Here is a 24,424-nt window from a genome sequence, read left to right as displayed (position 1 = left end):
GACCTGTCATTCTCTTCAGGTATAATAATGCAAATTTATATAAAAATGAACTTTTGATTTGTGCTTGCTTATAAAAAGTTTAAATTTTTATATTTATCATAAAAATTTCTTCTTTTTCTTTATTTTATTCATACAAGCTCAAAAAGCAAACAATAGAACTTCGTATAATGATATTGAACAAAATGAAAAAAAAATATTCATCTTCGTTTTTTTTTGTTGTGTTCTTTGAGGAGAACTTTTGGAAAGACAGTTCTCATACGCCCGCTTTTTTTTGTTTTGTGTGTGAAAATTGAAGAATCAAAGGCTCTGGAGTACTTCGATTTGAAATTAAAGAAGCGAATTTCTTAGTCATCAAACAGTTCTAATTTGGAAGAGGTTTACTTTCCAAATTTCGCTTGATCGATTTTCTTGGTGATAGTCAAAGTTTCAAGAACAAAGATTTGTTCAATTTCTGTTATTGTTTCATTTAAAGGGTAATCAAACACTCAGAACAACTCAAGATGTCATCCGTTGAGAAAACTCTCCATCTTCAGAATGTCAAAAGTCTTCGAATGCAATTGAATATGCCAAGAATGCCGGTTTCGAAAGCAGCCAACGAGTAAGTGATTATCATTATTGTATGTCACAAAACGTAAAAATAACATCCATTTTTGTCGTTCCCCTGCTATGTACATGTTTTCTTTTCATTGGGTCTTAAAAATTAGTCCTCAAATTAATTTTAATCACCTTTTAATTGAAGTTTTGAATTAAAAGAATTACTGCAATTACGAATGTTCTTACGAGTTCACATAATTTTGAGCAAGTTTGGTTAATTTATTCAATTTAATTCTGGTCATGTTCTTACGATATTTTTATTTTCCCTAATTTTCCCTATTCAGCCTAAATGTTCTTATAATCTGGGTTCTAATAAACAAAACACTTTAACGTCCAATGCATAATCATCATAGAATGTCATCAACTGACATACATAACGTCATTTTAACGTTTGATTAACGTTCATCTAACGTCCATGACCACAATATCCATTTGACGTTGAAACAATATTGAATTCACTTACCACAGATTCCCTCAGATCACATTTTGTTAGAATTTTATTGATTTTATAAAATTTCGAAATACTACGTATACGATAGCTTCATTTATAATAGTCTGAATCGCAGACCTCTATGACTCTATAGATATACTTCCTATAAGAAACTATTTTCGCTAGAGGATGAGCAGAAGCCTACATTTATAACACACTCCCTTCTTACAGACCCACTGGAAAAATTGGCCAAAATATCGTCCCCTGTGGAAAATTATCCTCAAATTTTTGTCCACTGAAAATAATCAAATAAGCCAATCCTCACTACAAAATATAATGTTTTTTTTTCCTATCCTCACTGAATTTTCTGACTTGAAAACAAAAGAATTGAAATCCCCAGCCTTTAAAATATGGGAATATTAATCCCCATCGAGTTTCAGGCCGTTATTTTTATCCCAACTTGCTGAAAGAATCCTACCGGGTCTGTGAGAAGGGGGTGTATTAAGGTCTGGCTCAGTTTGGCTGTAATAACTTAACTGTAAAGTGGTCCAACTTTCGGTACAAAATCACCGCTTTAGCTTCAACCTTACAACACACCCACTTTTAAAAACACGATTTCGAATAATATTTCGAATGATATTAGCCTTTTTTTCGGGAAAATCACCTCTAATTTCTCATGTAATAACAACCCAAAAGAATTGAAGCAAAGACAGTCAAAGTCTTCAAAGAAAGACTCAACACTGCATGGAGTAAACACCCGAAAAGATTCAACACAAGACAATTGTAAAATACGTTGTATAATCACGATCAGTTCCAGAGGCCCTCGTGCGCCTAGAACTTTGTTACATTATAATAATAATAACCCTTCCCAATTTTATATCTGAAGTTACACACAAAACCTGAACTTTCATGAAGCACAGGTCTGTTGCCATGTTTTGCTTTTGAGCTACAAGCATGGACATTAAGGTCTGTAGACTTTTCAAAAATTCCTCAAAGGTACCAAGAAAAGCCTTTTTGACACTTGGGAAATTCCCCAAATTAACCACAAGTATTTGGTATGCTAGCAGTCCATTTGATCTTTTGACTTCCAAAGACTGAAGAAAATGACTGAACGTGACTGAAAATGACTGAAAATGGGTGAACTTCAGCTACACAGGTGGTGGGTGCACCAGAGCTCTGAAAAGTTGTTTATAATTGATTAAACCATCTCGAATATAGTCTAATTAGATGTCTTCTCGAAAAAGTTGAAGAGCAAAACTCATTGAACCTTTAATCTTCAATCTCAGACCAAAAAAAGGCCTGGTAAAAATGGGTTTTCAGAGCTTAATTAGAAATTTTTCATGCATTTTTGAAAAGTCTACAACCTTTAGTCCGTAATTGTATTTATTATTAGAATGATGAGCCAATCAGATGTCCTAAAATGAAATCAAATGCAAAGGCCACAAAACATGCCAGTTAATACTTCTACTTTAAGAGTCACTTGTCGTAGTTGTGAGATCTCAGACATACCTCAAATAAGGCCCTAACAGTACTACTTGACTATGAAAACAGCCTTGAATCATAGCCAGGAACCTTGAATCATGGCGTTCTAAATATACTAGATTTAAAACGCCATGCCTTGAATACAAGAATTTCTTTTGTAAGACAGATGAAAATATCTACTAGAGTGATCCCACACCCTAACGAGACAGGGATGTCATTTCTAACATAACTTTTTCATTGAATCGAGTGAGTTTCTTCTTGAATTAAATTTTATCAAATGAACTTTTTGCTCTAGAACTGGCCATAGTCCTCTTCAAAAACAGGCTATATATTTTCTACGTTTACGAGTTTTTTTTTACTCGAATTTTCTCAAATGAGCTTTTGGCTGTAAAACTGGTCAGAGCCTTCTTCAAAAACAGGTTATATATTTTCTACGTTGACCATAACATAAACCTTGTTACATTTTTGGAAGTTTTATCTTATCCGTTATCTTGATGGCAAAGCTCTCATACAATATATACCTGGTATGATTTCTAAAATACCGAACGTTAAAGTATTCTTACATAAGTGTTCCCGTTTGATATCAAACACATATTTCATATCAGGGCAGTATCTGCCTTTTGTTCTGATATTATAAGCGAAAAAATGATATTTTCCTCTTTCTGCCCAATCTTGTTCCACATACAACGTGTCAATCCAATGTGAAAAAGCTTGTGAATTAAAATTGATGAGTAAGGAGTAAGCAAACGATATTACTCTTTTTAAAAACAACACCTTTAAGAGGTGCCTCTAAATTGAATAATTCTTGAATTTCAAAAATACCGTCCTTTCTGGTCCGGTAACAGGGCTAAATTTGCTCATTTTAGGTTTTTTTAAAGATCTTCAGGCTGAATATTATGGACGTTAGCTGGACTCTGACATTTAGCTACTGTCAAAGCAAAAGGTCAAATCTCAAAAATAGATTCTGATAAATCTAAAAATGGTTATGCTAGACTAACCTTGAATTCTGAGATTGAACCGTTTTTCATGTAGAAAAGAGGCTCTTCACTTTATGGAAAAAGGGTCATCTCAAAATTTAAGGTAAGCCAAAATTCTTGTTTTACTTAAACACTAATTTGAGATTGGACCTTTTGCCTCGTTGGTTGTACCAGGCAGGAATTCATGATATTCATGACGTAAAGTTTTCTACGGAAAGACCCCGGTTTTTGCCAGTAGTGGCAAATTTTATCCAATTTTTGTCTAGTTTAAATTTGCCACTAGTGGCTAAAACCGGGGTATTTCTCTAGAAAACATTACGTCATGAATATCATGAATAAGGGTAATAACTTATAGAGGTCTTTTCAAATATTTGTTTGAAATTGATTTTTTTTATTTCAGATTAAAGACTTACTGCTTGCAACATGGACCTAACGACCCCCTGATCAACAACAGCGCTCGCAAAGCAAATCCATGGGCTGAAAAATCAAAGTGTAGTGTGCTCTGACTCTTATTTAAGTTTATTACCATAAAGTACCGTACACATTACACTCGCCGAAAAAGACTTCGGATCGACTTTAGTATCGTTGTTTTTCCTTTAGTACTGCTGTTAATATTGAATTTTATGTTTCGCTAAATCGAATTATTCTTATTGTTTCCTCTTTTTGTTTATAATGTGTAAATAGGGTTTTAACTAATTGAGATATTTCTCCACTCCATAAAGGAATTATGTTAAAAATGTTCTTCGTTGTCTGTTTTCCCTTGTTACACTTATACAGGGTGTCCCGAAAAAAAAAGTATCCATTTAACAAAATGTAAGGAAATATAATTATACCAACACAATAATTGAAAATCATTTCCTGGCTCGTTAAAGCACTTAGGTCATTTTTGGCATTTTTTTAACCGGTTAAATCCATCGGGGTAGATCCGAATGGCTCGCTGATACAGGGGTGTTTTAAGACAATTCCATTCATGATATTCAGGACAACGTAAACTGATTCAATTTTCCATTCCCGGGAAACCTTTTTCGTTACCACTTCACAGTGAAATTTGTGATATTATTGACATTTTTTCCGGGAATGAAAGTTTCTACGGTTTCCATAAAAGAGGATAAACCAATTTATTTTTTATGATCAAGTTTATATATTAAATCACTGCCGGCCTACTATGCCTATGGCCTTTTCCATTTGCAATATAGTCACGTATGCACTATAAGAGTATTAATCCTGCTGAGAAAATTTAATGTCATTTTAGATAGTCCCCTTTTGTTTTCTTATATTTGCTCTGAATTCAAAATAACAAAATCGTTCTTAGTCCCTTAGTTCACTTATTTGTATACGATTTTGGTGTAAAAAGGAAGTTGCTTTGGGTACGAGTTTCAAAATACACCAATCTCATACCCAGACCCCCTTAAATCACCTTTTTTCACTTTACAGATGTACATGATATAATCCCGAGCGCTATCAGTATAAAAAGTGAACAAAGGGTCTGGGTTTGAGTTTGGAAATTTAACTTCATCATAATTAGATCGCCTTGAATAACCATGTACTTTTATTTTAAGCGGATTCCTGCTACTTCTCATTTTGTCAAACCGTTAAATATATATAAAAATACAATTTCATTTTAATCACTAACAGAATTCATCAAACCACATAATTCTATTTTCTAGCTGTTTCTTTCTCATCATTTTGGCATTTTATCAAGATATAAATTTATAAAAATTCAATCACTGTCAGAATTTGTCAACAGTCCAGTCAAAATTGTGTGTGTCTATTATATTTGAAAAAATATTTGCAATTGTTGAGTTTATTAACAACATCTGGACCATTTCTTTGAAAAGGTATGATCATTGCATTTAAGTTCGATTATATGAATAGTTTAAAAAGGAGACTAGCCCTATGGGCACGCAACGTCTTATGTACATTAGACGTCCAAAAGACGTTTGTGCCCATTGGGAGGTACTACAACCATGTTCGAAATATTGAGAATTTTGTGTATTTTAACTTTTCCGAAATTTCAAGTTCGGGCGAGAATTGTAATTAATTAGTACTTCCACTTTATTGGGGGGGGGGGGATTTATTTCGGGGTTCAGTAGATTCAGGCTCTATTCCCATTAATTTGAACAATTTTGAGCGTTTGAAGTAGTAGTAATCAATAATCTTATACAAATATCATTTTAGGCAAAATGGCTGGTTTCTTTGAAGACATTGGGAAAGGATTACAACAAGCAGCTGACGAGGCAAATAAAATTACCAGCGGTGTAGTCAAAACTGTTGTCAAGGGGACAGAAGATGCAGCAGGGGCAGTATTCCATGAAGCTGGAAAAGCCTTAAATTTAAGCTATACCAAAGATTTGCATGATACGGAGTTACTGAAGCTGTTAGTACAATGTGCAAGTAATTGTTATTCTTTTAACGAAAATGACCTCAAAGCTCTTCCCTTGAAGTTAACATATAAGCAGGAGCAAAATGAAACAAGTGAAAACATCAATAATCTGTTACAGTATGGTGTATACGAAATCACAAGTGGAAAACATAAAGGGAAAAGGGTATTAGCATACCGAGGTACTGCTTCCCTGATGGGAATACTCCAAGATGCTTCTCTCATTAATCCCGCTATGTCACCCTTTGGTTCCCTCATTCATACAACAAACCAGCATGCTGTCCAGCGGGCTAATGACCACAAACCCGACTTTATCACAGGTCACAGTCTAGGTGCATTTATTGCTGAATGTGTATGTGCAGCTACGGGTATTCCTGGGGCGGCATTTAACGCTCCTGGACCGTGGGCGGCTAATCCGTTAAATAACTGTGCGGTGGGTGATAAGTACAGGGGAGTCCCGTTTGAAATACATCTTGTCAACACTGATTTAGTGTCACACTACGGGAGCGTGGCTGGACCCAATTCATCGCATATCGGAACGCCAAAATGGCATGACGTACCAGGGAGAGATGACCCACTAACAAGTCATGCGATCAGTACAATGGTCACAATAATCCACAGCCTGTAAGGACTTCACTAACACTAAGGCTAGTGACAATAACAGCATAGCCTGTACCAACCCGAACACCGTGCGGCTAGTGATTTTTTGCACATTGATGGACAGATATGTAAAATCTGCACAGCACTTTAAGCAAAATGTTTTAAATATTTGAATATTTGCATAAGGATATAATCTATATATTATCTTATGTTATTTTTTCAACTATCAGCAATTTAGTTCATCTTTTCAATTTATTTGTGTGGGGAAATATTAAAAAAGAAGCAAAATGGAGTCTTTTTGAAAACCCCCAAAGTCGTTGTAAATTCTCCAAAGAATTTTAACATCATTGATGACAACATCGCCACCTTGATGTCATCATTCTTTCAAAATACCGAAAATACATCTAGCTTTTTTCACTTTAATTTTTTTGCTCAAATTTTGTGAAGACATGTATTTTTGAGGCATAGATTGATAAGTTCAAGTAATTCTACAAAATTTTGTATAGCAACTTTCATCAGGAATTATGACGTCTGTTGTTCTTTACTTAGTGGAACCCAAAAGAAAGCGAGGCCGCAAAAAAGTGAAAAACAATCTCAACAAAAATCCATTGGTTAACTGTAAGTAAGTAAGAGATCATGGAATTCAAATAATGTACACATATAAAATTATTAAAAAATCTCTAGTAAAATGTGTAAGTGTTAAAAAATAATTTACATGTCTAAAGGACTCAACTCAACAAGACATCGTTACTTCTCTTGGAAACGTTGAACTATAAGAAAAGAAGAAAACAACGCGCTATTACCTTATCGGCCCTTTTTACGCCGGCCCTAATTTAACGCTGACCCCTTTTACGCCGGTCCTTATTACGCCACGAGTCTAAAAATAACGCCAATAAGGGCCGGTGTAAAAAGGGCCGATAAAGGTATTCACATGGCTGGTCAGCAATTACACCCCTGTGTCACTGGGTCGGCAGGGTACTCTCACCTCACTGGAATATTTGGCAAAAATTTCGTCCCCGAAGGGAAAAATACCCTACAATTTCAGCCCCACTAACAAATTGACTTTGATTTCATCCCCCTTTGAGAGGAAATGGAAAATTTGAAATCAATGGAAAAAATTGCCCTCCAAAACCATTCCATTGTATTATTTTGAGCTGGGAACATACATTAGAATTTCTATCCCCATTTGGATATCGATAGAAACTTTTATTTCAACTATGGGAAAGATAGCTAGGCAAAAAGATTTCCATATTTTCCGAATAAAGATTTTAGTCTTACAGTGTTCCTGGTACGCTTATGATAAAAAAACCAGGCGATTCCGAGAGTGATCGCGATCACTAGGACACAGATGGTGACAGGTACTGCGACATTCACTGAACTTTCATCCTCGTTGCTTGTCTTTTTGTTGCGACTCGCTGATACAACTGGATAAAAAGATGAAAAACTTTTGATACGTATCCGTTTTTGTCCCACATGGAAATCAAACTCTCTCCACAGATTTTTTGTCGGATAGTACGATCGATACTTTGAACCTTTAACTTTTCGGAGTCCAAAACAGTCTTGGGTTTATAAAAAATTTATAAAAAACGTGTCTTATCAAAGTGTGATTTAAAAAAAAACTTGTCCAATATTATTCGTTCTCATCAGTGGGTAAAGAGATTAGCGACCGTAGTCAGTGGTAGAGCACCCGGCTACGGTGCGCAAGGTTGTGAGTTCAGCCCCCAGCCGGGTCATACCAAAGATTTCCAAAATGGTACTTGATACCTCTCTGCTTGATGCTCAGCAATTAAGAGAAGGATCAAGGGTAAGTGGAGCAATCCAGGGAGAAAGAGTGGCGCCCTCTCTTACCGTCTGGTAGATAGCTATCGAAAGAGGAGCCTTCGGGTCGCCTCCGACTACTTACTTAAAGAGATGAAATCGGTGTAAGATTAAAACTATCTCACTAACTAAGAGATGTTACCAAGGTAACGATACTTACGTGCTTGACATGTATTATAAACAGCTATTTTGACGTCACTTCCACTCACACAAGCTTCATATCTCAATTCTTCTTTATTCCGGTAATCTTTTCCATCTGTTCCGCATGCTGGTTGGTATACGGACGCATCAAAACCCGGACACTGACATTTACCGGTTGTTACGTTACATATTGATTCAGGATGACAATTCGGACTATAACAGCGATATTGTTCTAGAAGAAAGAAAAGAATGAGTACATGAACGATTCTGCTAGGTAACTGAATTTATATACCAGTTGTTGCAGCGTACAAGAAAAAACAAAATTTGAATTATAGTACTTCATCTTTATCGAATCGTCAGCTATCAAATGAAAAATGACAAATGCTATGATTTATGCCAGTTGTTGTTCACACTGAAAATGGACTTCATACAACGCGAATTTAGGCTAGACTCTTCTAATTTTAATCTTCGATGAGAGGGAAGAGCTTTCAACACCTGTATACTGCACCTAAATCATTCACTGTTAAAATAGAGTAATTCGGGCGTTTTCTAAATCGCTACCCTCTACAAAACCGTAGCAGGTAGAATAGTAGTCTGAATCGCAGACCTCTACAAAACCCCATGTAGTATAAAGAAGCACGAATCCGTTAGTGGCTGATTCCACTAGTAAAATAGGAGCACTAGACCGTTAGAGGATGCCAACAGCCTAGTTAGGAAGGGGCTATTATCCTCTTCTAGAGCAGCCTGCTAACCTTGGAAAGTGTAATATAATCACTTCATATTAGTATGTTAACAGGACACTTTATCTTTACTCAAAGTAACCTAGTTAACTAGGTCCGTATTCACAAGGCTATGACACACAGCTTATGACAATATAGCAATTTCGGCGCTTCAAAGATTTTTTATATTTACGGATTTTAAGTTTTGGAATACTGTTATTCAGTCACAACTTACCATCAGATTTATCCTAGCGACTGAATCAAACTAGACTATACTCGAAGAAGATTTTGTGGGGTTATTGTTCTATAGCACGAACTCAGCCCGTTATTTGTTATTTGATTTTACTGATGCTGATGAAGTATATTGATAAGCAATATATCGATTAATAATATATCGATTAAAAACGTATGTGGAAATTTTAAGAAGGTAATCAAAATAACAAACACGAAAGACTCACTTGGACATTTTCCAGCTCTAACAATGTAAATGTTCATTCCATTATGGCAAGCATATTCTTTTAATTCGATTTCATTATTGTAAGTGAAGCCATTACTTCCACATACTGGTTCATATACCTTGTCATGGTCATCCACACTAGGACAAATACATTGACGTGTTGTTGGTTGACATTCAGCGTATAAAGGACATTTCCTGAAGCCACATTTTGTTGCTGAAACATAATTACAATCAAAACTTTAATCAAGCTTAATTTTCTAGGAAAAGTTTCTTAGTCCTTAAAATTGTACCAGCTGAGTACTACAATTACCAAATACTTAATTATTTTTATAGACGCAAAGATGTGGGAATAGAAAGTCATTATCAAAAGCGAGGATTTTTATTCTGAAAAGTTTTCTTCTTCGGTCACGATGTATGGGTTGGAAAAATACAGCTTTTTTAATGTTCAAAAAGCTAGCCCGATAAATTCTGACCTTTCGAAAGAAAACCCGTTTAAAACCAACTCAAAGGAGGCCGTCCTTATTTAATATCATACTATTAAGTGTGGTGTCAATTTTCAATGAGTAAAGGCTATTTAGGCGAATTAAGAGATTATCAATAGATTACTTGAACAAGATTTCACAGTCAAGCGTCATAGCTTAGTCAGGCGAAAGGATAAATTTCTTTGGATAACATATGTTTGTGTAACAAGTCTTATTTAATAGGATATCCGAGTTTATGCCTGACCACTGCAATGACTTCACGAAATTATGCAACTTTTATGTGTTTTTTTCACCCAATACGTCACCTTTTCTATTGTGGGTGGAAAAATTTAAAAGTTCTCAGAAGACTCTCCAGTGGTGCATAACATGAATTGTTGGGAAAGCTACCAAAATAGATGGTTTGAATTGTAATGCAACAGCATTAAGCTCTAACCCTGGGTAATCAAACAACAGTAGACTCATTGCTTGTTTACCTGATACAAAAGATGCAGACACAAACATTGTGATTGCCAGTTTGAGCACCCAACACATAATCGTTTTAATTTTTTTGATTCTGAAAGGAAAAAAGAAGAATACAAAAATTAATTTTCGAGAAATTTAAAAACCTAAAAAAAGGTTTTTCCCGAATTCTTGATAATTTTGCAAGTACGAACTGAAAAGTTGAGCCGGACTTACGTAGTAGTCTTTAATGCGTATTCAAAATTACTGATCATCTAAAACACAAAATTTTCAGTCTTGATTGAAAATTTCAAAAATATTTCACTCTCTTAAACAAAAAAAACATATTTTACAAGCTCTAGGTGAATTGATTATAAAAATATCATATGTATAGAATGCCGTGTATAAATATTAAAAGATACAAAAAAAAAAGAAAAATTGTCCTTAAAAATAAAGCAAAATAATCCAGCTATCTACAAAATTTGTCAATATTTCATCAAAATAAAAAAGGCATTAAAGAAAAGTTAACCCGGTCACCTTGTAACGGTATTAATTGGATTGAGATTGCAAAAAGGCATCATTGTACCATCATAAATAGCGACAGACATGTAAACAAAAATGTACAATGTAAATTCGTTTTGTTTTAAACAGAGTACGCACGATTTTTATAAGAACAAACTATATAAGAAGATAGGTCTTCGATGGCCAAAATATTATGAACAAGTTAAGAACACTTTAAGCTTTGCGGACCTTAAAAACACCCAATTTCTCAAGAATTGCAAAGAAAGACTTCACAAAATGGTGAAAATAAAAACATTTCAAGAACATTTTTAGGCTTAAAACTGAAAAGTTGAGGACGTTCTTATAAAACAAAGACTACCCATTGTAACGTAAAAAGACAACAACACATTGTTAGATGCTACATGTTAGTTTAATACACGTTACAAACAAACAAAATCAAGACGACAAAAAGCTATGTGTAGGCAAGGGTTGCAAGGGTTGTACACAAACTGTGTCAAAACAAATTAAGAAATTCTAAAATTAGGAATATCTACTAAAACTCTACCGAGCTACATAAGTGGGACTTCGTAATCATTTGCGCTGTATGTTGATTTTGATGGCGCCCTCTTCTATAAAAAGAAATAAACATTGAAGAGAAACTGAGCTGGAATGTGCTGTGTCTAGCACAAAAAGTGTGAGAGGCACGTAAAAGGTATGACAGTAATCTTTAACACAAAACAAATAACATGTACTGCTGACTAATAACACGGGCCTTGGTATCTACAAATATATAAAGGGAGTATTTGTGCAATATCATCCAAGAGAGAGAGAGCCTTCCCAAATAAACGTTCACTAAGTGAGGATATGTCAAGGTTCAGCAAAAAGAGGTTTAATTTTCTGGAGGGATTAAATTTGGAAAGCCGTAGCAAGCCTCTCCTTCCATCAATTTTGAGACCATAGACTAAAGTGACCTAAACTTTGTTACCAAGGAGATCAAAATAAATAAGTTAACTATTCAAGGCTCACGTCGTGATCTGGAAAATGGAATGGTAAAAAATATAGCGACTAAGGAGGTACAATCATGGTTTGCACCAACAGGTGGAAATATCGATTTTGATAACCTAATGCGCCTCAAAATGGCCCTATTTCAGAAAGTTTTTGTTGCGAAAAGAAGCTATTGAAAGTAAGAATCGTGTAATTTTAAAATCACTTTTTATTGAAAAAATGGAAAAAAGTAAGACAGTGAGGCCTCTTGCCCCCCCCCGCCGATAGCATTGGCCCTGATAATGGATGACACTTACATCTCTCCGCCTTCGCACACAACAAATGATGGTCAGCACAATCACCATGATCAACACGAACGCCCCAACGCCTACCAAGATATATATCATCAATCTATCGCCACCTGTTTCAATGTGTTAGAAATTATACAATATATCTGAATGCATAAGGTTTTTAAAACCAAAAAACAACATTACCCTACACAATATTCATAGGAAAATTGAAGCATTGTCAGTACTTATAATTCCTGCCGGCAGACAAAGTCAACGTTTATCTAACACCCATGACGAATGTCAAACGAACGTTGTAAGAGCTTTGTGTACCAGCTGAATGCTTTCGAAACTGCACTTGTTTTTGAACATTCTACAGCACAAAGAGGTACTTTTTTAAAGGAGAGAGAGGTGCAATGACAACGTTATTTTGATTGTCCTGCATGGTTACAAAGCAATAAATCAACGGTTTACATATGTGAATCAAGTCCCTGGAAGTCAGTTTAGTTTTCCCAGAAAACAAATACTGTAAGACAACTTTTAATTTTCCAAGATAAATACAACTTTACAAATCATCCAAATTAGATAGAATGTACTGGGTGCAATCAGTTTTATTTCCAACCTAGTTTTGTTTTTTTGTTTTGCTTTTATGACTTAAAAGAAAACATTGGGTTGACTAGTCTAATCGCTCTAACAAAAGTATATTGACCCAAAAAAGATTGTCGTTTAGAAGACTATCGCGTGTCTTATAAGAATCATTAAGTTTGCGCTAGAAATTATGACAGTATAGAAACATTTGACATTTTCACAAATTTAACCAATCACCGAGTGACAAGTCTCCAAAAGGAATCTTTTAAAAAATTAGCTTATAAAATGGCACAAAAAAATGCAATCAAGATTCAATTTCGGAGGATGTTCTTTTGGCTGCGTTTCTTATAAAGAGACTTATTTTTCATAATGGAAAGCCCATATCGTTCAATAAATGCTATAAATGATGTTGTTCAAATAGAAATATTTATGAGAAGAGTAAACAATGTTTGCCACTACGCTGTCCTTATTCAAATTTGGGAAAGTCCATTTTGTTCTGTTTGAACAAACTTATGTTTACATGCTATCTATGCCACTTGTCCATTCGAGAAAAAAGAAAATAAGAATTGATTGAACTACAATCAGCACCGAAATATATTGACAATTTTGGGTAATTTAACGTTTTTCAGAATTCAAAGGTCAAATTTTCGCAAATTGCAGTTTCAGTATTTCCACTTTGCTTAATCGGATTTTTCGATTTAGGAGGGGTTAAGTGGCTTCCAGGCTATATTTTCTGCTTTATTGGAACGTTTTTGAGCTTTTAGATCCTGAGATCCTGAGATCCTAAGGCCCTAAGTCTTAAGTTTAAAACTGTACTTCCGAACTGTACTTCAAAGCACTTAAAAATCACTTGCGGTTTTAAAGTTTTGAGGGAATTCCTCTTTTTTACGAAATATTTCGGCGCCGATTGTATACTAGAAACTTGGTACATGACTTGGCCAGGAATCCAATAAAAATATATAATACCGGGTGACCCACGAAAAAGTTCAGACGTTTCCCGACGTCTCTGGGCCGAACAAATGTCCCAAATAGATATTTAGAAAGTAGATATCCTAACATAAAATTTGAGCCATCACTTTTTAAATTTGACCAACTTATTCTCTACTTATGAGCTTTTAAAGTCAAAATTCACTTTTCGAAAAGTGTAAAAAACACGTAAAAAAGAGGTATCAAATTTGGTATTTTTAGACGTTTTTGACGGTTAGTGTAAAACGCAGGTCACAGGTCACAGGTCGCAGGTCACAGGTCACAGGTCAGTGATGACAGGTTAACTCTAATCAATGTCATTGCAGAGGAAAATGTTTGGAAAACACAAAGAATTATCAAAAACATAATTCTCAAGCAATTTCATCCATATAAAACCATTTCAAACATCAAAATTTAACCATGTGCTTTTATCGATCTTTCGCGGTTTGCGCCGTGTATAACGCAGACCAGAAAATATCTGAAACCATATTATACGTATAACAGGTATATTACATATTGTAATGTTTGTAATGTTATGTGATGGCTACATATAATAAAACAAATCGCTCTAAAACTACCTTCTCAGAGAACTCACGAGCTTCTGATTGGTGTAATTTTATATCCAGTTATCATCACATTCGGCATGCTGAATATTTTTGGTGTTTTTCTCTTGTAAGACATGATATTTTGTAATTCTGTCAATATTTTTGTCAAAAATTGTCATTAAGTCATTAAAATGACAATTGAATAATTAATTAGTTTCATCCTTCTAAAACCACTCTCTTAGGGACCTCACAAGCTTCTGATTGGTGCCGTTTTATATCCATTCACACTATCTACATCACATTCTGTATTATAAATATTTTTCGTTTTTTTGTCTGTTCTTGCATCATATTTTATGATTCTGTTAATATTTTTGTCAAAAATTGTCATTAAGACATTAAAATAATAACTGAATAATTAATTATTTCCATCCCTTCTAAAACCACTCTCTTAGGGTCCTGGCAAGCTTCTGTTGGTGCCATTTTATATCCTTCACACCATCCACATCACATTTTGTATAATAAATATTTTTCGTGCTTTTGTCTTGCTAGCATCATATTTTATGATTTTGTCATTATTTTTGTAAGTAAGTGTCACTATGTCAAAATAGGTTGTTATTCTATTCAATTGTCATTTTATAATATCTAAATAGCATGTATTACTTTTTTGTAATTTAATGCGCTATGTATTGATGTTATGTTATGTATCTGTAATGATCTTATTTTTTTTTCCGGTCAGCACTTTGTTGACCTGTGACCTGCGACCTGTGACCTGCGACCTGTGACCTGTGACCTGCGACCTGTGACCTGCGTTTTACACTAACCGCGTTTTTGATATACAGTTTTTGAAAAAAATCTATGAAAGCGCCAATTTTTATAAAAACTTGTCTTGTTTTAAACAAAAATTACTTTCAAAGGTGTTTTTATTAACTATTAATGTCATTAAACTCGTTAAATAAGTCAATTTGTAAGTGATTTTCTAATTGATTGCATGAATTTAATACCTCTTTTTACGTGTTTTTTACACTTTTCGAAAGGTGAATTTTGACTTTAAAAGCTCATAAGTAGAGAACAAGTTCGTCAAATTTAAAAAGGGATGGCTCAAATTTAAAGTTAGGATATCTACTTTCTAAATATCAAAACTCCAAGCACTTTGGGAAATTTGTTCGGCCTCAAGACCTCGGGAAACATCTGAACTTTTTCGTGGGTCACCCGGTATGCTGGCTTTGTATTCAATGTAAAATGACCCTTTTTAAGACTACGTTTACATATATTACGGTTCTCTACGAGCCGTTTTACCCGTTAGGAATGTCGGTCTTTTCCAACAGTAGTTTCATTTTGTTTCGGCATAATTCGAAACCGTAATGTGTAAACGGTGCCATAAATTATAACAAGTAATACCTTGTTTACACTTCCCTTCGTGTTTCTGCCCGGTACCGTGAGTTTCGCCTTTACACATAGCGTATATCAAATGGTCTTCATTCTTATACGTCACGCCGTCATCTCCGCACACCTCCGACGTCACGTTGTTCCCTTGGACACACTTGCACGTGTCGGTTGTGATGTCACATTGTTGGTACTGTAAACACGTTTCACCGGCACAATTTGTGAAAACTGAAAGATATAAAATAATGTTACACGTTTTTTATAAGAGCATCTAAAAATTTTGGAGCCTTCAGATGTTCTTAACTTTTTTGAGTTTTAAGCCTAAAAATGTTTTTAAAATGTTCTTGATTTTACCATTCTGTGAGTATTTTACTCCATTTTCCTTAGGACGATGGGTGTGTTAGAGTCCACGAAGCCTTAAAATATTCTTAACTTATTCTTAATACTTTAGCTATCGAAGCCTTAAGTTTGTATTTATAAAAAGAAACGCATGTTCGATCTCGACTTTTTCTGTGTAAAACAAGTGTCTCTTCTCATTGGTCAGACTCAGTACGCAATGCAGAGGTAGTGCGTTCGGCTATGGTGCACAAAATCATGGGTTCAATCCCTGACTGGGCCATATCAAAATATTTAAAAGTGGTACAGGCGTAGTACATGAGGTATCTAAAATTGATAAAGAAAAACCGTCAAAACGTCCCATACACAACTGTGTTTTTTATGTTCACTTGAAGTATCTATCCGAACGATATAAGATATATCTTATGTTATACAACGCTGAAAAATGCAACGTCAAAGGACTCACCTATAGAGCATGCACCACGGTGTTGAATTGTTATTGTTTCATTTTGATGACATGCAGTACCTTTCAGCGCATCTTCATTCTGGTAAGTCACATTATCTGACCCACAAACCTCAGCTATGGTCAAATTCACCATCTTTCGACATTCACATTTATTCGTGACGCGGTCACACTCACTATAAATCGGACATGATGAATGACCGCATGTACCAGGCCCTAAAAAAATAAAAATATATTAATGTTTTTTTAGTTGACACATTAGCGTTGCTAAGCGCTTAAATATGAATGTTATGGGGTCTGATTTGAAGATTTGTTTCCAAGTTTTGGGTTCGCTAAACCTCCTTGTCGGGGTATAAAACGGTTAGGGTTTGATAAAACACATAAAATTTGCGAATATTTTTGACTTTTAACTCCTCAACATCGCCATTTTAATTGTGATTGAGAGAATGCTTCTAGTGTTTATATAAAGCTCAGCGATTGACACATGAAACTTTTAATGGTGGCTATCTCAAAAGCAATCGGATTTCTTTAAAAGTTTTGTTTTTAAATAAGAGTGATATCGTTTGCTTACTCGTCAATTTTAATTCACAAGCTTTTTCACAATGGATTGACACGGATGTGGAGCAAGATTGGTCAGAAAGAGAATAAGAAAAACATTTTTTTTTGCTTATATCATATCTTATATAGTATGACGCTGTCCTGATATGAAATATGTGTCGGATATGAAACGGAATCACTTAGTAAAAATAAAACCTTTAACAGTTTAAGCAAAGACACGAATGCATACCTTTACAGAATCCATCGTATAATTTCAAAATATTTCGTTCTTCCATACAAGCTGTGTGGTTCAGGTGGTATATACTATCATAAGTTTGCAAGGACTGCCCATCACTCCCACAGACAGGGGCATATAATTCCAGTACTGGTTTGCAGACGCAGACATTTGTTTTAGCGTCACAGGTCGTGTATGGATGACATCTTGTGTCAGTGCAATCTTGAAAAAAATAAAATGAGAATCATTAGCGAGTTTATGTTTTTTCACTTTTGAGGACAACGGAGTTTCTGAAGCGATTAGGAAAAAACCCGCAGTTCTGACCCACAAAATCGAGGACAATAAAAATGTTGATTTACCGACGTTCTCAGTCAGTAAGGATGTAGACAAAATAGAAGCTTACCATCTGCGTCGTAGAAAAACAAGGGGACAACCCATAGGTTCTATAACATCTTTCGTGGAACGCAATAGAAGGTGATTCGTTCGAATGCAGAAAGAATTTTGAGACTTTTCGTCAAAGGATGTGAACAGAAAGTTTTCGAAACATTGTTAACCAGCCTCTTTAAAACATTGTAAACCAGCTTGAACCCAAACCTCCTTCAACTGGGGCTGCCCGAATTCAGAAAAAATGGAAGAATGTTAGAGTCTAGCAAGTCCTTTGAAGATAGATTTTAAGATAGCTGCCTTGGGTAGGGCATATTCTGTCACATGGAAGCGTTCACTTTAAATCGATGTAAATTCAAGATGGTAAATTATCCCTTTCCGTGCCAATGTCGGTATATACATTGAGCATTTTCGATTTCTTTGCCGATGTCGCCATATTCCGACATGCGAAATCTCGCTGACATATTTGCTAGAACTTTATCGTATCATTTTCTACAAAGATTTTGCATTAAATGGTTTGAAATGTAAAAAAATGAATAGTTACAAACTTTTTGATGTTGAAAAATAACTATTCTACAATGTTCAACTCAAAATTATAGTCCTTTAGCTGATACTTCCTATCTTACTCAGAAAATGAAGTCAAAATCGCTACCTTTTGCCCATGTCGGCATATGCCTCGACAATTAGGTCGAGGTGTGGAAAAAAAGGATCGGCAGTTAAAGGGTTATTAATTTACTAAACTCAACCCTCTTTTAACCAGGGCCCGAATTCGGTAGAAAACCACATACTTACTGTAACAAGGTCCTTCTTTACTTGGCGTGATGGTCTTATTCATTTCACAAGCATGTTTCTGTAACGCTTGCAAACTGGAATACGTCTGTCCGTCACTACCACACTGCGGGCGTTGGGGCGTCACCACGTCGATGCACGTACAATTCTTTGTTTGCATGTCACAATAACTGTAAATGGGACAAGTTGCACCATTGCATTTTACAGCTTTCACGCCTATGTAATGAAATGAAATTTATATACTTTATCAAGGAATGGGCCATTCCAGAAAATTTTTTTTAAAATTAAATTTAAATTTGTTTCTAGCCTCGGAAAATATATATTTTTCTCCAGTGATGGTGGGAAATTTCGATGAAAATCCACGTACTTTCGCAAAATGTTATGCTGTCGGAGTACAAAGGGAAAAGATCTTTTTGCGACCAAGATAAATATCGAACCCAGCAAGCTATGTGAAAAAATCCAAATAGGTTATGTCATATTTCAATGCAAGGGATGAGATATAGATGAGAAAAAGCGGGAAAGAAGACAAAATAATTTAGACCAACAGAAAGTTGTCATGAGAGAGAGCAGTAGCCCTGATTACCCATAGTTCCTTTCGACCGTGAACAGGGCTATTGAGCTTCATTTTCGAAAATCTTTATAGAATCATTCTTAGAGAAAAGATTTTTTCTTAATGACATCTCTTTTATCACCAATAAAAATGGTATATAAATCCAAACCGTCTTTTTGATATTTACAGTTAAAAATATTATATAATACTATTTTTCTTTTTAAATGTTAAAGAGTACTTATAAAAAAATAGGAGCCTAGTCTAGCAGTGAGTAGGCTTGATTGCCCGATGCTGCGAAACTAGGCTAGAGCGGGAAACTCCCCGCGAAGGGATTCCCGCTTGAAGTTCAGAAACTAAGCTAGATTGAGTCGAAAAGGGACTCAAAAAAGGTAATAATGTGTATATTTGAAATGTTACTTACCCTGATCTATGTTGAAACATGCCAAGAAAAACAACAGCAGTAATATACCACAGGTATGATTTGTGTCCATTCTACTATTTTTTAATTTCATTTTCATGACATCTTAAAAATAATATATTCATCAAGGATGAGGTTAAATAAAAGAGATGTGTTACCCAAAAAAAGATTTGAAATTTACACCATACAATTTGCAAGGTAACAGGATATACTACAATATAATCAATAATCATCTCTCTGCAATGATCATAATCAATCATGCACCATTTCAAAGAAACCATAATCGATTTAGTGAAAGCCGATTGAAAAACTCAAACATAAGTTCTAACCTGGATACCAACAAGGATGGATTTAATTTGTTACTCTGAACCTATTATGTCCAAAAAAGATAACAGCAAAAAAAACTCGTTTTGTCAAAAAAGTGTTTATAATAATCTTCTGTCTATAACATCTGGAGAAAACAGTCTGACAGAGAGAAAAAAATTGAAAACTGATTAAAAAGTGATTATAAATCACATTAAGACCTTTCATAAAAATAGATTATAAATTTGAATGTAACAGTTTATAAAAATATTCAGCTAGATTATAATCTTTCTTTTCTGAAATTTTTATGAAAGATTCATTAGAATGACAAAAGACCATGTAAAGTTAAAATGACAACAATTACAGCATAGCAATTAACAGGGTTGTCAAATTCTAAAACCCAATGAAAAGATTATACATTGACAAAAATACCCAGCCACAATTTTCCCAATACTTTTTTAAAGGGATGATGAATGAACTAACACAAAACAAGTGATACTTTTATGGACCTACCTGGTTATGCATTTAACACATTTATAATTGAAATCTACGTGACGTGACCATTAAACAATAATTCAAAACACAAATAGTGACGATCTATTAAAATTAGTCGTTTGTTTCTTATAAAAATAACGTGCATGTTCTTGAAATATTCTTTCATATTAAAGACTTTGTGAGCAAAAAAAGTGAGTTATTTGACTAAGAACATTGATGTATGCTTATTAACAGTGGTTCTTATAGATAAACATGCATTTTTTGAGCCAACAAAATTTTTTTGCAAAAATATGCTTGAGCCATCTTTTCCGCTTTTACCTATGATGGTACCCTACTTTCATGCAAAAAATCAGAAAAAATTAATGATCCAATTTTACACAAAGTCCAAAAAAAAACCTGTTTTTTAGCTGTTTTTTGGCCCAAATTTGCCCAAAAAATTTTTTTTTCGAAAATCGGGCTCCGTCACATTTTGACCACTACCATTTTGCACCTTTGTACCAAAAATCAAAAGATTCCTATGTTCAATCCCGAGAAAAGTTGGTAACAGATGGACGAACAAAGGATACATAGGACCTCCAGGTAGGTCCAAAAATAAGTTTGAGAATTTACACGAGTTTGATGTGATTAGAAATTCAAGCAAAGGAAATAAATAGAAAATTTTGGAAATGGTACAAAATAGGTTTTTGTTAAAAAAGTATTTATGATAATTACTGTCTACAACATTAGAAAATTTACAAAATTTCCTTCTTTTAATAAGGCTTACAATTGGCACAGAAATCCTAAAATGAAAATCGCAACTGGTTTATCAAGTTTATCAATTATAAAAATACATTTTGAAATCAACTTTTATTATAAAAAACTGTACAGCAGCAAAATGATAACTAAAAAGCTTAATGAGCAATAAATGCACATAGGAATAGAATAACATTGATAACAGGTAAGATAAGGATAGATGAAATAAACAAAAAAGTGCCAATACCCAGGGGCCTATCCAAACAATTGAAACAATTCCTTGACTAAGATTCCACTGACAGTTTTCTTTTGGCAAAGACAAAGAATATGGGTAGTTGAAAATTAGACCAAATATTCCGGAAAAGTTGAAACTCAATAATTTGTTGAATGAGTGAGTATTTTGATCCGCCATAAAATAGATAGGTGATTACTTTGATCACAACAATTAGGGGTCATAGACAAAAGATTTTCGAATTTTTTATCAGCATTTGGCCACGGAGGGGTAACTCGATTTCGAAACGATGGGCAAAATCTGCATTTCAAAATCGTACCCTTACAGCAAGGGGGGGGGTACAGAGGCAGGGTACTAACCCATAGGGTACTAACTTGATTTTTTACTAAACTTTTGTTTAGTACCACCCACCCATATTTAGTAGTGGGTACTACTTCACTTTTGCTTTAAATAATAGGGACACCACCCCTGAAATTTTAAATTTTACAGATAAGACCAAGAGAGGGGTACTATTGTTAGTTTTTCAGACTAAAAATTGACAGATAATTCAAGCAAACTATCAATGATGGAGTCAGAAGCTTTTGTCCTTTGATTTTCATCACACCCTTCTTGACCATTTTGGAAGTTTCGTCTTCAAAAAAATCAAAAACTTTCTCAAAAGAGTAAAAAAAATTTATCGATTAAAAAAATTTCAAATCAAAAAAATTAATATTTAATTTGAAAAAAGTCAAAATATTACAACAAACTACTTTTTTTATTGAAAAACAGCAAAATTCTGTGAAAAAGTACCCAAATAGTATCCTGCACTTGCTTGAAGAGTGAAAAATACACACCCCACCCCCAAAGTAATACCGTGGGGTACTAAATTTTTTGAAATGCCAAAATAGACACCACCACCTGGCTATGGGTCAGTACCCTGTGTCTGTACCCCCTGCTTACAGTGCAGTTCAATATCAATTTTAGACATTTAAAATTTTTCCAAACAAACGAGAAGTAAAAACCTTTCTTTTTTTCAATTATTTTTAATTTGTTTTGAAATTCAACCCTTGCAGTGCAATCTCACAGAAACACACCCTTACAGTGCATGTTGGGGTGATGAAAAACCCCACCCTTAAGCGCGGCAGATGACGTAGGCCACATCATATGAGTGCCCCCCTGGGCATTTTGCCAATAAGTTTCAAACCCCCTCCCCCTTTGCTCTTAACGGGCAAAATTCTTCAAACAAAGTCTTACTTTAAACACAATTTTCTTTTACTCATGCTGCCATCTTTTTCATCTCGTGATTGCCCCATTTGAATTTTGTCTATTTCATTTGACCCAGATAGAGTTAGTTTTTAATACCTGTGTTGATGTCGAAAATCGAAACGAAATTTAAAGGTTTTGTTTTTATATAAGAGTGATATTGTTTGCTTACTCATCAATTTTAATTCACACAAGCTTTTTCACATCGGATTGACATGGATGTGGAGCAAGATTGGCCAGAAAGAGAAAAAGAAAAAGCATGCTTATATCAGCATAATATAGCAATAGGTAGACACTGTCCTGATGGTGAATCATCAGAATCATTGTCTCGGAAGAACGAAAATGAAACCACTGAAAACGAAAGTGAAATTGGCCCGCACTCCAATTCCCGTAATCTTATCTTGATAGGAGTTTTTATAGTCTAAACTGAGGTTGCCCCCAAGGAAAATTGTCAACATAAAACTCTGCCCCTAAGCAGTGCGTCACAAAGAGCGATATTTCGATCGCACGGAAGCGCTTCAAAACACCAGCTTTTTTGGAGTTTTGTCTCGATTACCCAAACGCTTCAATATCGCGTAGGCTTAGGGGTCAAGACTAGAACCCCCAAAAAGAGACATTTGCCTGACCGAAAAAAAAATCATCATCATCAATTTCGTTAAATATCATAATCGTTTACTCACTGGAAATACGCAACTTTCGGAAATTCAATTTTTTTTTCGGTCGTGCTTCATTTTAAAAATAACGAAGCTGAAAAGTTACCATTGATCCAGCAAGTAAAAGGAGGTATTTCGACTAGTCTACGAAAATGTGCTCGCGCGCAGCGAATAGAATATCTCGCAAATTAATATATGCATAAAACTGACAAATCCCTTTCTTTTTCATTCTTAGGTGACGTCACCATCGACCCTGAATTGACAGTAAGAACAATGGAGAACCAAATTTGGCAATGCATAATTATTACGAACGGCCGAGAAAATTTGTGTGACGCAAAGATTGGGCCATAAACGCAGCGCTAGAAAAACACCCACTGAAAATTGAAACTAGGAATTTATTGAATATTTCACTAATAAAGCATCAAACGTTTTGTTTTTTGTAATTATCATAAATTCATAGTTTTTTTAAATACTATATTTTGAAGGTCAAAGGACAATTAAGGAAATATAATGTAATATATTATATTCGATTGTCAATGCCATACGACATTTCTGATAACCTGGTGTTAGCTTCGACACTTACCCCCGGATTGTTTTAGTGGCACTTAAGTCACGTGACTAAAAACTGTGTACCGTCAACTTCTCCAACTTGGGACGAGTGGTCGCAACATGGGACTTGTTGATATCTGGCCTGTATTTTCACTTACTGTTAAATCTCTTTGACAACAACTTTCACTTATAACGCGCCCTTTTTAACTTTTGTTTTCATTCAAAATGACCGGATGCCAAATGGAGAATTAGAGAACGCTCGCCGCCTAACCACCTACCGCCTGATGGGATTAACAAATAGCGAGTGTGTAACTTGCCGCGCGAGTGATGTCAAACGCTCCATCGTTTTGCCACTAATTTGCTCTTCTTCGTTCCAGACACTCGCGTGTGTTCCACTCCAGACGGTACTAATCGATAAATTCGATTATCGAAGTAATCGAAAATGATCGAAGTAATTGAACGACCATTTAATGATTAAAAATTGAATTTGAATACCAAAATTTCACAAAAATTGTGAGCCATTTTGTGTGCCTTCGCCCTGGGTTTCCTCAAGTGACTCATATCGCGCGATCTGATTGGTCGGAGAAAACAAAAGTGGTTTTCGCGCGTTCTGATTGGTCGGAGAAAACGAAAGTGGTTTTCGCTTGTGAATCGCATGTTTTAATTAGTCAAAATAAACTTGGTTTCAGATTATTTTGACGCGCTGCTTCTGGAAACATATTTGATAAAATTGA

General features: G+C 34.8%; 4 protein-coding genes and 1 long non-coding RNA gene across 5 annotated transcripts; 2 read left to right on the top strand and 3 right to left on the bottom strand.

The window, feature by feature from the left end:
- Window positions 1-353: 353 nt before the first annotated feature.
- LOC136821458 (guanine nucleotide-binding protein subunit gamma-e-like) lies at window positions 354-4,220 on the top strand. The gene is made up of 2 exons (XM_067077694.1): window positions 354-598; window positions 3,884-4,220. Exons 1-2 carry the CDS (start codon window positions 501-503, stop codon window positions 3,987-3,989), a joined length of 204 nt encoding a protein of 67 aa, XP_066933795.1. The 5' UTR covers window positions 354-500; the 3' UTR covers window positions 3,990-4,220.
- A 935-nt stretch (window positions 4,221-5,155) lies between these two features.
- On the top strand, window positions 5,156-6,686 carry LOC136821456 (uncharacterized). The gene is made up of 2 exons (XM_067077692.1): window positions 5,156-5,321; window positions 5,662-6,686. Exon 2 carries the CDS (start codon window positions 5,667-5,669, stop codon window positions 6,489-6,491), a length of 825 nt encoding a protein of 274 aa, XP_066933793.1. The 5' UTR covers window positions 5,156-5,321; window positions 5,662-5,666; the 3' UTR covers window positions 6,492-6,686.
- Window positions 6,687-7,105: 419 nt separating this feature from the next.
- LOC136821457 (agrin-like) lies at window positions 7,106-10,629 on the bottom strand. The gene is made up of 5 exons (XM_067077693.1): window positions 10,554-10,629; window positions 9,600-9,812; window positions 8,442-8,654; window positions 7,742-7,887; window positions 7,106-7,233 (listed from the first exon to the last, which is right to left on the bottom strand). The coding sequence occupies exons 1-5, from the start codon at window positions 10,609-10,611 to the stop codon at window positions 7,192-7,194; spliced, it is 672 nt and encodes a 223-aa protein (XP_066933794.1). The 5' UTR covers window positions 10,612-10,629; the 3' UTR covers window positions 7,106-7,191.
- Window positions 10,630-10,815: 186 nt separating this feature from the next.
- On the bottom strand, window positions 10,816-15,996 carry LOC136821473 (uncharacterized). Its single transcript, XR_010848746.1, has 3 exons — window positions 15,788-15,996; window positions 12,321-12,424; window positions 10,816-11,648 (listed from the first exon to the last, which is right to left on the bottom strand). It is a non-coding gene; the product is annotated as an uncharacterized lncRNA (long non-coding RNA).
- A 368-nt stretch (window positions 15,997-16,364) lies between these two features.
- Window positions 16,365-19,589, bottom strand: LOC136821494 (ovomucoid-like). Its single transcript, XM_067077725.1, has 5 exons — window positions 19,488-19,589; window positions 18,520-18,732; window positions 17,359-17,565; window positions 16,575-16,787; window positions 16,365-16,435 (listed from the first exon to the last, which is right to left on the bottom strand). The coding sequence occupies exons 1-5, from the start codon at window positions 19,582-19,584 to the stop codon at window positions 16,365-16,367; spliced, it is 801 nt and encodes a 266-aa protein (XP_066933826.1). The 5' UTR covers window positions 19,585-19,589.
- Window positions 19,590-24,424: the final 4,835 nt, after the last annotated feature.

This window comes from Clytia hemisphaerica, unplaced genomic scaffold (genome assembly GCF_902728285.1).
Source record: "Clytia hemisphaerica strain Z4C2 unplaced genomic scaffold, Clytia hemisphaerica genome assembly, whole genome shotgun sequence".
Lineage (NCBI taxonomy): Eukaryota > Metazoa > Cnidaria > Hydrozoa > Leptothecata > Clytiidae > Clytia > Clytia hemisphaerica.
This window is presented reverse-complemented; position numbering and strand designations above follow the sequence as displayed.